General features: G+C 39.2%; 1 protein-coding gene across 7 annotated transcripts in view; it reads right to left on the minus strand.

Annotated features, from left to right (window-relative positions):
* Positions 1–16,500, minus strand: part of PHACTR2 (phosphatase and actin regulator 2) — a 264,651-nt gene that overhangs the window by 86,489 nt on the left and 161,662 nt on the right. For all 7 annotated transcript variants that reach the window (XM_057527662.1, XM_057527666.1, XM_057527663.1 and 4 more), the window contains exon 2: positions 12,815–12,982. In XM_057527662.1, coding sequence (XP_057383645.1) covers positions 12,815–12,982 — 168 coding nt within the window. The remainder of the gene's footprint in view (positions 1–12,814; positions 12,983–16,500) is intronic.

Genomic DNA, 16,500 nt, shown 5'->3' on the forward strand with positions numbered 1-16,500 from the left:
TGCCCCAACCAAAAGACACAGACTGGCTGAATGGATACAAAAACAAGACCCATATATGTGCTGTCTATAAGAGACCCACTTCAGACCTAGGGACACATACAGACTGAAAGGGAAGGGATGGAAAAAGATGTTCCATGCAAATGGAAATCAAAAGAAAGCTGGAGTAGCAATACTCGGATCAGATAAAATAGACTTTAAAATAAAGACTGGGGCTTCCCTGGTGGCGCAGTGGTTGAGAATCCGCCTGCCAATGCAGGGGACACGGGCTCGAGCCCTGGTCTGGGAAGATCCCACATGCCGCAGAGCAACTAGGCCCGTGAGCCACAACTACTGAGCCTGCCCGTCTGGAGCCTGTGCTCCGCAACAAGAGAGGCCGCGATGGTGAAGAGGCCCGCGCACCGCGATGAAGAGTGGCCCCCACTTGCTGCAGCTGGAGAAAGCCCTCACACAGAAACGAAGACCCAACACAGCCAAAAATAAATATAAAAATAAATAAATAAATAAATTAAATAAATTTAAAAAAAGATTACTATAAAATAAAGACTGTTATGAGAGATAAGGAAGCGCACTACATAATGATCAAGGGATCAATCCAAGAAGATATAACAATCATAAATGTTTATGCAACCAAATAGGAGCACCTCAATACATAGGCAAATGCTAACAACCATGAAAGGAGAAATCGACAGTAACACAATAATAGTAGGGGACTTTAACACGCCATTTACACCAATGGACAGATCATCCAAACAGAAAATAAATAAGGAAACACAAGCTTTAAATGACACAACAGACCAGATAGATTTATATTTATAGAACATTCGACCCAAAAGTGGTAGAATACACTTTCTTCTCAAAAGCACACAGAACATTCTCCAGGATAGATCACATCTTGGGTCACAAATCAAGCCTCAGAAAATTTAAGAAAACTGAAATCGTACCAAGCATCTTTTCTGACCACAACGCTATGAGATTGGAAATCAATTACAGGAAAAACACTGTAAAAAATACAAAAACATGGAGGCTAAACAGTGCACAACTAAATAACCTAGAGATCACTGAAGAAATCAAAGAAGAAATTAAAAAATACATAGAAACAAATGACAATGAAAAGACGATGACCCAAAACCTATGGGACGCAGGAAAAACAGTTCAGAGAGGGAAGTTTATAGCAATTCAATCTCACCTCAAGAAACAAGAAAAATCTCAAATAAACAATCTAACCCTATACTTAAAACAACTAGAGAAAGAAGAACAAAGAAAACCCAAAGTCAGTAGAAGGAAAGATATCATAAATATCAGAGCAGAAACAAATGAAACAGAAACCAAGAAAACAATAGCAAAGATCAATAAAACTAAAAGCTGGTTCTTGGAGAAGATAAACAAAATTGATAAACCCTTAGTCAGACTCACCAAGAAAAAAAGGGAGAGGAGGCAAATCAATAAAATTAGAAATGAAAAAGGAGAAATCACAACTGACACCGCAGAAATACACAGGATTTTAAGAGACTACTACAAACAACTACATGCCAATAAAATGGACAACCACGAAGAAATGGACAAATTCTTGGAAAGGTACAATTTTCCAAGACTGAACCAGGAAGAATTAGAAAATATAAACAGACCTATCACAAGTAATGAAATTGAAACCGTAATTAAAAATCTTCCAACAAACAAAAGTCCAGGACCAGATGGCTTCACAGGTGAATTCTATCAAACATTTAGAGAAGAGCTAACACCCATCCTTCGCAAACTCTTCCAAAAAACTTTAGAGGGAGAAACACTCCCAAATTCATTCTACGAAACCACCGTCACCCTGATACCAAAACCAGAACAAGATATCACAAAAAAAGAAAATTATAGGCCAATATTACTGAGGAACATAGATGCAAAAATCCCGAACAAAATACCAGCAAACAGAATCCAATAACACATTAAAAAGGATCATACACCATGATCAAGTGGGATTTATCCCAGGGATGCAAGGATTCTTCAGTAGTCGCAAATCAATCAATGTGATACACCACATTAACAAATTAAGGAATAAAAACTGTATGATCATCTCAATAGATGCAGAAAAAGCTTTTGACAAAATTCAAACCCATTTATGATAAGAACTCTCCAGAAAATGGGCATAGAGGGAACCTACCTCAACATAATAAAGGCCATATTGACAAACCCACAGCAAACATCATACTCAGCTGTGAAACACTGAAAGCCTTTCCTCTAAGATCAGGAACAAGACAAGGATGTCCACTCTCGCCACTATTATTCAACATAGTTTTGGAAGTCCTAGCCACGGCAATCAGAGAAGAAAAAGAAATAAAAGGAATCCAAATCAGAAAAGAAGAAGTAAAACTGTTACTGTTTGCTGATGACATAATACTATATATAAATAATCCTAAAGATGCCACCAGAAAACTACTAGAGCTAATCAATGCATTTGGTAAAGTTGCAGGATACAAAAGTAATGCATAGAAACCTCTTGCATTCCTATACACTAACAATGAAAGATCGGAAAGAGAAATTAAGGAAACAATCCCATTCACCACTGCAACAAAAAGAATAAAATACCTAGGAATAAACCTACCTAATGAGATAAAAGACCTGTACTCAGAATAAGACACTGATGAAAGAAATCAAAGATGACACAAACAGGTGGAGAGATATGCCATGTTCTTGGATTGGAAGAATCAATATTGTGAAAATGACTATACTACCCAAAGCAACCCATAGATTCAGTGCAATCCCTATCAAATTACCAATGGCATTTTTTTACAGAACTAGAACAAAAAATCTTAAAATTTGTATGGAGACACAAAAGACCCCCAATACCAAAGCAATCTGTTTTTGTGGGTTTTTTTTTTTTTTTTTGGCTGGGTCGGGTCTTCATTGCTGCCTGTGGGCTTTCTCTAGTTGCGGTGAGCAGGGGCTACTCTTTGTTGCGGTATGTGGGCTTCTCATTGCGGGGGCTTCTCTTGTTGCAGAGCACGGGCTCTAGGCGCACAGGCTTCAGTAGTTCTGGCACGCGGGATCAGTAGTTGTGGCTCGTGGGCTCTAGAGCGCCGGCTCAGTTGTTGTGGCTCACGGGCTTAGTTGCTTCACAGCATGTGGGATCTTCCCAGAGAAGGGACCGAACCCATATCCCCTGCATTGGTAGGTGGATTCTTAACCACTGCACCACCAGGGGAGCCCCCAAAGCAACCTTGAGGGGAAAAAACGGAGCTGGAGGAATCAGACTCCCTGACTTCAGACTACACAACAAAGCTACAGTAATCAAGACAATATGGTACTGGCACAAAAACAGAAATATAGATCAATGGAACAGGATAGAAAGCCCAGAGATAAACCCACGCACCTATAGTCAACTAATCTATGACAAAGGAGGCAAGGATATACAATGGAGAAAAGACAGTCTCTTCAATAAGTGGTGCTGGGAAAACTGGACAGCTACATGTAAAAGAATGAAATTAGAACACTCCCTAACACCATATACAAAAATAAACTCAAAATGGATTAGAGACCTAAATGTAAGACCAGACACTATAAAACTCTTAGAGGAAAACATAGGAAGAACACTCTTTGACATAAATCACAGCAAGATCTTTTTTACCCACCTCCTAGAATTATGGAAATAAAAACAAAAATAAACAAATGGGACCTAATGAAATTTAAAAGCTTTTGCACAGCAAAGGAAACTATAAACAAAACGAAAAGACAACCCTCAGAATGGGAGAAAATATTTGCAAACGAATCAACAGACAAAGGATTAATCTCCAAAATATATAAGTAGCTCATGCAGCTCAATATTAAAAAAGCAAGCAACACAATCAAAAAATGGGCAGAAGACCTAAATAGATGTCTCTCCAAAGAAGACATACAGATGGCCAAGAGGCACATGAAAAGCTGCTCAACATCACTAATTATTAGAGAAATGCACATCAAAACTTCAATGAGGTATCACCTCACACTGGTCAGAATGGCCATCATCAGAAAATCTACAAACAACAAATGCTGGAGAGGGTGTGGAGAAAAGGGAACCCTCTTGCACTGTTGGTGGGAATGTAAATTGATACAGCCACTATGGAGAACAGTATGGAGGTTCCTTAAAAAACTAAAAATAGAACTACCATATGACCCAGCAATCTCACTACTGGGCATATACCCCGAGAAAACGTTAATTCAAAAAGACACATGCAAAAAAAAAAAAAAAAAAAAAAGACACATGCACCCCATTGTTCACTGCAGCACTATTTACGATAGCCAGGTCATGGAAGCAACCTAAATGCCCATCAACTGACGAATAGATAAAGAAGGTGTGGTACATATATACAATGGAATATTACTCAGCCATAAAAAGGAACGAAATTGGGTCATTTGTAGAGATGTGGATGGACCTAGAGACTGTCATACAGAGTGAAGTAAGTTAGAAAAACAAATATCGTATATTAACGCATATATGTGGAATCTAGAAAAATGGTACAGATGAACTGGTTTGCATGGCAGAAATAGAGACACAGATGTAGAGAACAAATGTATGGACACCAAGGGGGGAAAGTGGGTGGGGGTGGTGGTGGGATGAATTGGGAGACTGGGATTGACATATATACATTAATATGTATAAAATAGATAACTAATAAGAACCTGCTGTATTAAAAATAAAATAAAATAAAATTCAAAAAACAAAAAAACAAAAACAAAAACTCTTTGCTCCCAATTCAGGGGTCACGGGTTTGATCCCTGGTCGGGGAACTAAGATCTTGCATGTCGCATGGCATGGCCAAAAAATAAATTAATCAATTAAAAAAAAAATAAAAGATTAGCAAGCATGAGGTTCATGAATGTGAAGCATTTTGATTGTTAAATTATTGGATAGAGTAAAGTTTATACTGGATTACATTCACAGTACATTAACACCATTATTAGGCAGAAGAAAATTCATGCATCTCTAACTCATGTGATCACTTAATAGGATTTCCCCGAGTGCTTTTTCTTTTCTTCCCTATTGTTTTTTGCTCAAATGTTGCCTTCCCGGTAAAGTTTCCCTGACCACCCAATTTTTCTGGTTTGTTTTGTTTTGGGTTTTTATTTTGGCCGTGCGGCGCAGCATGCACGATCTTAGCTCCCCAACCAGGGATCGAACCTGTGTCCCTTCAGTGGAAGTGCAGAGTCCTAATCACTGGACCGCCAGGGAAGTCCCTGACCACCCCATTTTAAACTGGAACTTCCCTCCCACATTCCCTACTCCTTGCTTTATTTTTTCTCCTCTCACGTTCTAATATACTAACTTATTGGGTTTACTCTCTGTCTCCTACCCCTGCTAGAATGTAAGTCCCATAAGGGAAAGCAGTTTATCTCTTTTGTTCCCACTGTATCACTAGAGTCTACAACAGTGCCTGACATATAGTAGATGTAGATGTTCAATAAACATCTGTTGAGAGGACAGAAGAGTATTATCTAACATATAAGCAAGGAGCCCTACATGGACCAGGATGTGCTGTGTGGTCTTTACGGGCTATGTAACGTCCCTCTGCTGCTGTAAATTGCGAAAAGGGACAGATTTTCTTCCTTTCCTCCAATATGGTGTGAGAGTGAATGATACATGAAGGTACTTCCATGTTCTTAGTGGAACAAGATAGAGAAAATCAAAAGGCTGCCATTTATTAATGCAACCAGATCAGTCCTGAACAAATATCACCCTGGGAAAATCCTCTAACTTTGCCCTACCTTCTAGATATAGAAAATAGTCACTATCAGCAACATTATGCCTCTATGATTACAAAGAATAGTATCTTAAAGGAACCAAATATAATTTTGATCCTTTTCAACCATTTTTCTGTCTACAATGCTGAAATCAGGCTAGTCAAGTAGAATCAAAATAATTCTTCAGACCGAATCCTTCTTACGGCAAAAATTCCAGTATATGAAGCAAACCCACGTATCAGGGTCGCCTTTCAATGACCAATCCTTACTGGTCTGAGTACGAAGTTATCTTCTAAAGAGGCCACATAGTGTAACGGTAAAAAATTTGGCTGTGGCACGACACTGCTTGGCTTCAAATACTGCTTTTGGCTCCTACCAGGTGTGTTTCCTTGGGCAAGTCATTTGAATTTTCTGACCTTAGTGTCCTCATCAGTAAAACTGGGATAACAGTAGCACTTAAACTTTATAACCTTTGAGGATTAAGCGAGTTAATATGAATAAAGTTTTTGGAGCAGAACCTGGCACATAATAGCATTCAATAAAAACATAGCCATTATATTATTAGGGAGTGAGAGTACCTTCAGTAAATTAAAGCTTTTAGCAGATGACTTTCTGCAAATTACTCTGATTCCTAGAAGGCTGATAACTTGCAACAATGTTATCTAAAAATCTGGGCGGGCATTCCTTCCCCATTACTAACAACACAAATAAAAGTCACAATTATAATGAAAATAAATTGTCTTGATTTTCTTTCTTTAGGAGTGTAACTTCTTTTTAAATGAGGGCAAAAAGATAAGAAAAAGAAATTTCCCCTGATTATTTTACTGGCTTTTTAATAGTTGTACATGGCTGTAACTGTGAGTACATGTTTTTGGTTTGTATTTTAATTTATTGTCTTTATCTTTTCTATGATATTTTTTCAATCTTCAATTTCTTTTATAAAGTCCTAGAGCACCCAGGGCTGTAGTTTTAGTTATAGTGGATATCCAATAACCAATTCAAGGCATATGTTAAGAGTACATACCAGGTTCAAATGATCATGTAAAGCAACTGAAGTGGGGCGAAGATGAGTGAGATAGTCTCTGCCCTCAAATAATTTACACAGTAAATTGGTAGCAGACACATGAACTAGGAGAGAAGTCAAAGTACACATGTCATAACAGGAGGACAAGCACAGGAGGGGAGGTGCCTACTAGATGAAGCACAATCAAGGTCAAGAACATCCTCAGGAAAGAAGAGACATGTTAGGACCCTCGCATGGCTGGCAGTATGTTCCCAGGTGCAGCTGTAGGAGAAAGGTGCCCAGAGGAAGAGGGGAGAGCATGAAGAAAGGCCTGGGGACACAGAGGCTCCGGGCATGCTCACCGAGGGACCCTGGGTGACAGAAGTCCAAGGCAAGTGACTAATAAAGAAAGATAAGACACGAAAGGTCAGTTTGGGTTACACTGCGGTGAGCTGAGGAGTCTGGAATTCATTTAGGAAACCACGTGGAGTCAGTCACACTTTTTGGGCAAGAGGCAAAGGACCAAAGTTCCACCTGAGGAAGACCTCCTGTAGCGGTATCCAGGATGATCTAGATAGAGGAGGGAGGGGAGAGATTTCCGCACCTATTTTCCCAAAACCACAATAATCCCTGCTCTCTCCGGCCACCCAGCTCTTGGGCTGTGCCCCTGCAGCAACAGGAGCTCCAGCATCTGAGGTCTGGGGTCTGAGGAGGCCACTCCCACAGACCTATCCCCTGTGTTCCCCTTCAGTGAGCTTCTGTCCTGAATCCTTTGGTAACTTCCTGTCCTAGTTACCAGCTCTATTCCCTGGTCCCTTAAAAAAAAAAAAAAAAAGATGGGGACCCAGTTTGAGTCTTTTTGGTTCCAGCACCATCTGCCATGAATACTGCCACCTAAGTAAAGAACATGCTGGCTCCTAAGGCTTGCTTGGATTTCCCAGTCTCACTCACCTGGGTGCTCTGTTATGCTACCCTACCTGGTGGAACACATGCCATTTTGTTGTGAAGGACCCATTGCTCTATTTACTGGCCTGAGATCTGGATGTTATCTTGGTTACTCTAGTGTTCCCGACAGGCTGTGCCACCCTGAATCTTCTCTGTCAGCCTCACTAGCTGGGTCAGGTTCCCTTTCTAGGCAGGCTTAATGCCAGAACCCAGTCTCTCCCTGCCTCCTCTAGCATTCCATAGCTTTCTAGAGATAGGACAGCTAATACCTAAGTAGAGCAAAGAGGCCACCTGCAATAATTGAGACATAAGAGTGATAAGGACCAGACAATGGGAACCAAGAGGAAAGGCTGATGGTAGAGGCCTGCACTAGGAGAAATAAATCAAAGGTTTAGGAAGTAATAGAATGTAGAAGATGGTAAAAGGCAAGGACGAATCAAAGGACTCCATGGTCAAAGCCTGGATGCCAAAGAAAGCCACATCTGCAATAGCAGGGGTAGCTGGGGATGGTAGGGGATCTACTTTGGTTTGGAAAGTATTTGTACATAGGACTTTCCCGCTCCCTCTCTGAGCTCATTCAGAGCAGTTGTCAGTACCTTCCCTCTCTAAAACGAAAGTTTAAGTTAATGCATGAAAGACAAGTAGGGTGAGCATAATGAAAGCCTCTGGTGACTGCTACTGCTGCCAAGTGAACTTTAAATTTTCTATCTTGCTTCACCAAAAATAATTTGTTTCTATTCCTGAAATTACATTTTAATACTATTCCCAAACACAGAAGTATTTGTGAAAGTAGAAGTTATGAAAAAAGTAAAGATATTAAGCTGAAGACATTTTAGATGTTAAGCCAATGTTAAGTATTAACTGTGGATATGTGTTGAAGAGAATAAAGAATCAAGTTGTAAGATCTCTGTTTGGTGCCATTGCCTTAAACAACGTCAAAGAGTCATTCCTGTAAAAGATCAATGTTGGTATCTCATATCCTGTTTAAAGCCTGGGATACCTTTAGGGAGGAGTGGAATTCAGTGGTTGCTACTCCAGTCACCTACCTGCCCAGTCACTCAGTGGTTTGAGGAAGAACTGAGTGTGGTCATAGGTCTACAGACCCTCTCTTCTAAACTGGGGGACACACAGCACATATTCACAGCAATTCTTCTGCTTGTAGACATTGTAACCTCTCATTGTGAAAATTTCTCGGTCTAACTCTGCAGTCTTACAGTCCAACTTAACTGAATGCCTCCCCTCACTGTGTGAGAGCAAAATCTGATGCAAGTTTCTTAAAATTCTCACTATAAAATTCTGATTTTTTAAATTAAAAAATTGACACCCAGAAGCAAATTAATCAGTGCCTGGCATGTACCACGTTTTCAATGTAGATCTATGTAGACCATAAGAATGGGTTTTGAGTTAACACACAGTCCTCAGGCACTACTGCCCATGAGGTGCTCGGGGAGATGTGCTTGGGTTCGAGAGATGTGGGCACTGAGAAGAAAGAAGGATGAGGAAGGGCACGTTCACAAAAAGAGAAGGGCTGAGACAGGTAGCGAACCTCTCTTGCACAGGTTTAGCGGAAATGGGAAGGGGAAGAGAGGGGACAAAAGAGAAAGAAAAGTCAAAGACAACCAAGATAATGACACCTTGTGTAAATCAAGTAAGAGCTATGTTGTAAAACAAGGAAGGACACAACAGCAATGGCACAACTTGTAGAGACTGAGATGGATGAAAATGAGAGAATAACACTAAACGTCAGGATTGGGAGGCTTGGAGTCCCCTCAGTGGAGTGCTGGATGCAGGGGCAGACTGCAGAAGGAAAGAGATGAGAGTGCAGGAGGGAAGTGGAAGCAGCAGACACAGGGTAGCTTTTTAAGACCTTTGATCTTAGTTGTAACCGCCCATGTAGAAGTTAGAGGAACAGCCTGTTTGTACTGTCAGCTCTGGGGAGATGAAAGCACACGTAAAGACCCAAAGGGAGGCAACTCAGCCGCCACTAGCTACCCACCGCCCCCCCCCAATAAAAAGGGAAGAAATGATTATATAGGAAAAAAAGTGTAAATGAGATTTTGAGTTCTAAAGTTAGGGAAGGGATGGAGCTTAGGTGGAACCAAAGAAGGACCCTTTCACCCAGGAGATGAAAACCGAAGAAAAGAATCACCAAGGGAAAGTGAACAGAAAAGACTACTCTGTCCTAGAACCCAATAGCCTATGGACCATCCTAAACAGAGCTGAAGATACGGGTAACTTTCTGCTTTAAAACAAGGCCAGAGAACTTGAAGTCGGGGCATAAGCCCAGCCAGCCTTATAGGACAAGACAGCCTTTCAAAATCTAGTTGACTCAAGGACCACCAAGCAGACAGAACACAGGACCTTTCTTAACTTCCACCACCATGAGCATGTGAGAACAATGGCATTTATTACAATGGCATTAATAAATCAGTGTTGCATCCTATCTACCATCAATTAAAAATTCCTACAACAGACACCCAGACTAGGAAAAGTGGTATTAATCGCTGTATAATAGAACACAGTAAGAGTCATGTCCATATGACTGTAAAGCCAAGAGCTTAGGAGAAGGACAAACGAAGAAGAGTTACTCTTCTTGGAAGAAATTCATATTCTTTCATATCCCAAAATATTATGGATCTTGCCTAAGGTGTTCTTTGATGGAGCTGGCCTTGGTCATATCCAAACCCCTAGATTTCACTGTTTGAGACAATGTATTAGAGAAGAAAACACCCTTCTCTTGGTTATTTCCAAATGCATCAGTTTTCCTCTAGATGTGACATCTTTCCTCAATGTGAAAAAAACATGTTACACCACTTTGTTCCTCCGTTTATTTTAAGCTTTACTAATACATTCCATAAAACTCAGCAGAAATTGAATTAAAACATATATATATATAGTGACAGTAAAATACTTGGGACACTTGATACCATCTTGTGAAATTCAAATAAAGCATTAGTAATAACATGGGTTTAAAAAGAAATGATGCAAGTAAATATAGCAGAAAAATTCACAATGAATTGTTAACACATCCACTTGGCTTGACTTGATTCTGTTATGTCACAATTTTGATGCAAAGACAAAAAACAAAAACCAATCTAATGAGACATCTAATAACTTTCTCAAGTTTTTAATGTGGTTCAGTAGTCTTTAGGAGCTAGAAATATAGTACCCATAAATAACTTCTTGGAGCTCAACTTATATAAAATCTTGTGTGAATTTGAAAAGGAAACAGAATACAGAGAATTTGAAAAGGAAACAGAATACAGAGATTGCTAGGCTATCCTCAATAAATATGGGATAATATAAAATAACACTTAATGCTGTTTAAAATATCTTTTCTTAAATATTCTGGGTTGGTAGAAATGTTACAGCCTCCCTACTATTAAAATAATTAAAAAGAGTGACAAGAAAAGATGAAGGGAAGTTCTTTGTAATTGTTTCTACTTTAGGGAGAGAGAAGGTAGCAGCCCAGACCCAGGAAAAGGGCAAGAGAGACAAATGAAGAGACTTTCATCATCTCTTTTCAATGTCTTCTTAATGCTACTGTCCAGAGCCCTATTCGCATCTTGGTTATCCATGGTAACTCGATGAGCTAGACTCCCCCAATGCTTAGGGAAACCTGAGCGGGAAGTACTTAAGAAGACCAGTGTATTTCCATCTACAACTGAAGAACAAGGCAGAACAAGATGCCCAGTCAGGGGTTGGAAGGAGTCAAGGATCCACAACAGAATCTGGAACTGAAAGCACATTAGAATTCAATTCATTCAACTCTGATCTGACTTCCTCAAGGTCACACGGTACCTTGGTGGCCAAGACACAACTAGAACCCAGGTGTCCTCTCTCAGCACAGCACTCTGTCTCTCCCTTCCCACTGCTCCTAACCCAAGAAGCCAGTTAGGAACTAAAGAGGATTCAATAAGCAAACTATCATTATTTGCTCCTAAGCCAAGTCTTTTGTCTTTGCCTATCTTTTTATTGCAAAAACTTTCCAGTACTTACAAGTAGAGATATGAGAATAATGAACCCCATATATCCAGCTCCCAGCTTAAACAATTACCAACTTGTGACCAATCTTCTTTCATCTATACTCCCCTCTCCTCCAGGATCATTTTGAAACAAATCCCAGAAATAGTATCATTATTTCTTTTTAAATATTAAATTCTCAAAGAAATGATACAGCTGCAAAAGCAGCAGAGACAATTTTCTTTAGGAAGCCCTGGTGTCTCTATCCTACACCCTTGCTCTATTGATGGTGTTTTCCTTTTTATGTCACAGCGCTAGAACTAAAGGCCAACTCTTATCTCAGCACAGACCAGTAAGATATGCTCTGTGATCCTGTACATACACGGACAATATTAGTTTCTGGTGCAGTGAGGAATTTTGATGAAGGGATTATTTTAGACAACAAACGTGGAGAAAGCTAAACTTACACCAAGAGATAATTATGCCTTTCCACCTTAAACAATACCCTGATACTGGACATATGTTTAAATCAGGCTTAATTCTGGCCTGAGATTTAAGGCCAACTTCCTCCATAAGTCCATATGAAAGGTACTAAATAATGTAATTCTTAAGGTTTAACAAATCCACAAAATAAAATAACAATAAAAAGTTTTCACACCATTAGGGTTATGACTCCTCTAGGACACAGACCATTTATTTGTCCTAAGGACATGATGGAAATTTAAAATTCATAAATATAGCAACATTTTTCCTTCATACAGCCATTTAAATTTTGCCCACAGAACAAATACATTTAAAAGACATTTAAAAAATTCTTCATTGACAAATAGGATCGTGTTACTGGAACTAAGTAGACAGATAAGTGTTCGTATGTGTATGTAAAAATGGATACTTGCAGCTACAATACTGACAAATAACATTTCCACTTCTAATTTTCCATTTCACCTCCCTCTCCCTACACATTAATTTTTTATATGAATTTACGAGTACATATTTAAAAACGAGACTATGTTAGAAAGCCAAAGTGAGTAGGAAAAGAAGGCAGATCAGAACCCTAAGTTGTTTCACCCTTAAATGAAATAATTTCATTTCAAATACAGATTAATTTTTTCCCTGAAAAAAAAAACCCTGCAAGATATAATTTTTTACCTTTTGGAAAACTTAACAATTTATCTTCTAACAAAATTATGATGCTCCTACCTGCTGATGTTTCTCTAAATTTGTCACTGGTCTTCTTTTTCCTCCATTTCCAAGGCTTAAAGATTTTACCAATGGTGGAGAGTTTCCCCTTTCTCTTGAAGGGAGGTGTTTGGGAGCCTGCTGTTGGGCCATCTGAGTTTGCTAGAGAAGCTTTGTCCAGTCCGTCAACTGTATAAAGAAAGTCAAGTCAGAGAAAAGCTGTAATAAAAGTTTGAAACAACATCATCTATGTCTTCCTGCACTGTTCAAAGTAAGCATGCCCACTTTAATTGGAATCTCACATAAAGTTTATTTTGCCCCATTTCCCTGCCAGCAGAGCTCCTCTAATATCAATCAATAAATCAATCATTCAGAAATTATAGTCCCCTTAGATAATCATTTTGAGGAAACAGAAAAGAAACAAGAGACCTACATGAAAGGTAAGGCCAGATAAATAAGGGTCTGCGAAACAGCTGAATCCATCTGCAACAACTACATCAATATTTTGTGCAGAAATAGAGTATTCTAAGTGAAACAGGATGTTCCTCCAGAGACTAGTTTGGCATTCTCAGTAATGAAAATGACAGTTATGGCGTAGTTAAAACCAGGTTTTTTTTCCTTCACAAAATAAAATTTAGTGCCAAGAAGCTAAATTCTAAATTTTACTATACTCAAACTATCTTTTACTTCTGTTACAAAAAAGTTTTTAGCTTCAAATAAACCGATAACTATCACGAATGACAAAAAATACGTGGAAAATATGGATGTCGTAGGTAACAGAACATATCTTTATGTGCCTCAATCATTTCATTAATCAGAAGAAAGGCCCCAAACCTTAAGTTGCCTTACACTATGTTCATAACAGAAAGAAGATGGTGATAACTTACATTACCCCGAAGATTAAATTTTAATGGCAAAAAATGGGAAGCAACTATAGAATGGATAACTATGGTATTTTTCATGCAATGAAGTAGCACTCAGCAATTTAAAGAAAAGGAGCCATTGATACCTACAAACAATGTGAATGTACCTCAAAAACATTGTGCTGGAAAAAAACAGCAACACACAAAAGAGTACATACTGTGTGGTTCTATTTATATGAAGTTCTAAAAAAGGCAAAATGAATTTATGGGAAAACAGAAAAAAGAAGAAGAAAGAAAGAAAGCCAGAACAGTAGTTGCTTCTTGGAGTGAAATGGAGGTGGGAATTAATTGAGAAGAGGCTTGAGGGATTTTCCTGGAGTGATGGAAATTATCTCAATAAAGGATGGATTATACAAAATGCATCAAATGGCATTTATGATATTGTGCATTTTACTTTATGTAAAATCTACCATTAAAAAAACCATAAATAAGTAGTGAAGTCCAATTAATGGCATGCACGCTGACATGTTTAGGGATGAAGTGTACTGATGTCCATCAAAAATAATAAATTGATGGATAGATGGAATGGAGATGGATAAATTTACAATATAGTAAAATATAGCAAAATGTTAAGTGTTGAATCTAGGTGGTGGGTGTGTGGTCATTAATTGCATAATTCTTCCATCTCCAAAACTTTCACAATAAAATATTGGGAAAAATAAAACAAAAATTGAATGGCAAGAACCTCTGCTTCTAGGAAAATGGAGTAGACTTACTTTTTCCTACTTCTCCTGCTACATACAACTAAAAAAACCCCTGAATGCTATATATAAAAGAAACATGAAAATACTATACAAGGTGAAAAGAAAGTAGGCCAGCTTGGGACCTCAGGACCTAAGAAACAACATGGAGGTAAGATCCTTGGGTTTTCCTTTAGTCTCATGTATTCCAGACTTGCAGCTGAACCTGAAAACACCAGTGGGCACAGACCAAAAATGCTCAACAAAAGCCTGCTCTCTCTAGCCAAAGGAGCAGGAAAGAGACAGCCTACCAAGACAGAAAACTTTTAGACAATAACTTCTCCACTCCAGCCAACACCACAGAAGAAACTATGACCATCCAAGCCAAGAAAGGCTGAGTGGGTAGACTAGACTTCTACCCTCTAATGAGGAGCCCCCAAACCCCTATCAGAGTGGTGTCAGAGAGGACCAAGTAGGGAGCCAGGACCCTCCTGTGCGCCAGCTGTTAATGAAGCATCCTCTACCGTGTCAGTGGAGACCATGTGGGAACCTGGTCTTCCACCCATACCCAGTAATGAGGTATCTCTTCTTCTCCTTCCCCGCCAGTATTGGGGTCACACCAAACCACTGCCCAATGGGAACAAGACCACCCCCACCCACTACAGTGTCAGTAGAGACCACATGGGGATCTGGAAATTGAACCGTGCCCGAGAGTAATGAAGACCCTTCCCCCCATTTCTGCCGCCAGATATCAACAGAGGATGAAGGGAGAATCTGGGTTTTTACCTCCGCCTGGCAGTAATGAGGTGGCACCCCTCGCTTCCCTTGCTGGAGAGGTGTCAGACAAAGCCAGTTAAAACAAAAGGTTTCCATAACATTTACAGTCTCATAATATAATACAAAAATGTTTAAATTTCAATCAAAAATGACTTGACATACCAAGAACCAGGAAAATCTTAAACTGAATGAAAAAAGACAGTCAATACAATGCCAATACCTTAATCCTTATAAGTTCTCCTTCCAAACAAGAATGATAAATCCTGTTCTTCCCACTCATAAAGTCAACTCTAATTTCAGGCAGAAACGCAAGTTCGGCAGTGACTGATTCTTCTGTAAATGGTTCCTAACCCTACTTTACCCCAGCCACGTTGGCCACAGTGCAGCAGGCAGAGAGATGAGAAGGACTAATTTGGAAGCTAAGCCAGAGTTAAAAAGTAAAATCCTTATTTACTTTACTTCCACTCCTGTCCAACTGCCTTCCTTAAACTAGGGGCAAACCCAGGGAGAAACTGACCATATGGTATTTCTTCTCCACTGAGACTTTATGCTGAAGGCTCAATTTTGAACAATTTAAATGCTGTGAAATATAAAAGGACTGACTATTACAAACATGGGAACTAAAGTTACCATCTCAAATTCACCTCCGTGGCTATAGACACACATTTAGTTCTCATTTTCTCTCAACCCACATATCCGGTTCCCTGACACTCCATCAAAATTCTGCTTTTGATCTGAAACACTAAGGAATAGTCTATTTTTTCTCCTGAAGACAAAAACAAATGAAAACAAAAATTAATTATTCCTTAGGTGACAGAAGGTGACAGATGGGGAGACTGAATGAGGTAGTTGAAAAATGAAAGCCTTCATGTTAAATTCATAGCTACATAAGACATTAACTGCCATACCTTTCTTTATTTTGCATTTACAGTTTTAGTCTTTATCTCTACTCCGGAAGGGGCCTGGGCCAGTGCCAATGACCACAGCAGAACACGCACACACATACCTTTTCCCTGACTGAATGAATCCACCTATAATTTTGTAATTATTGGGCTATTACAGTAAACCACACTTGCAATTAGGAACCATACGTCGGCACAGTTGGCCACACTGCCATTGTACTTCTTGTAAATCATGAACATGAAGGGGACTGCCACCTGATTTGGAGTAGTATAAACAGAATATTTACTCCTTTCTTTCCTCCAAACACCTAGGATACTGCCAGGACCATTGATAATTCTATTATTTTTCTTTTGGACCAATTTACCATTAAAGTCACTTTGAAACTTTCAAAAATTTTTTTCACAACAAATCTAGTGAATTTGGC

This window comes from Balaenoptera acutorostrata, chromosome 14 (assembly GCF_949987535.1).
Source record: "Balaenoptera acutorostrata chromosome 14, mBalAcu1.1, whole genome shotgun sequence".
Classification (NCBI taxonomy): domain Eukaryota; kingdom Metazoa; phylum Chordata; class Mammalia; order Artiodactyla; family Balaenopteridae; genus Balaenoptera; species Balaenoptera acutorostrata.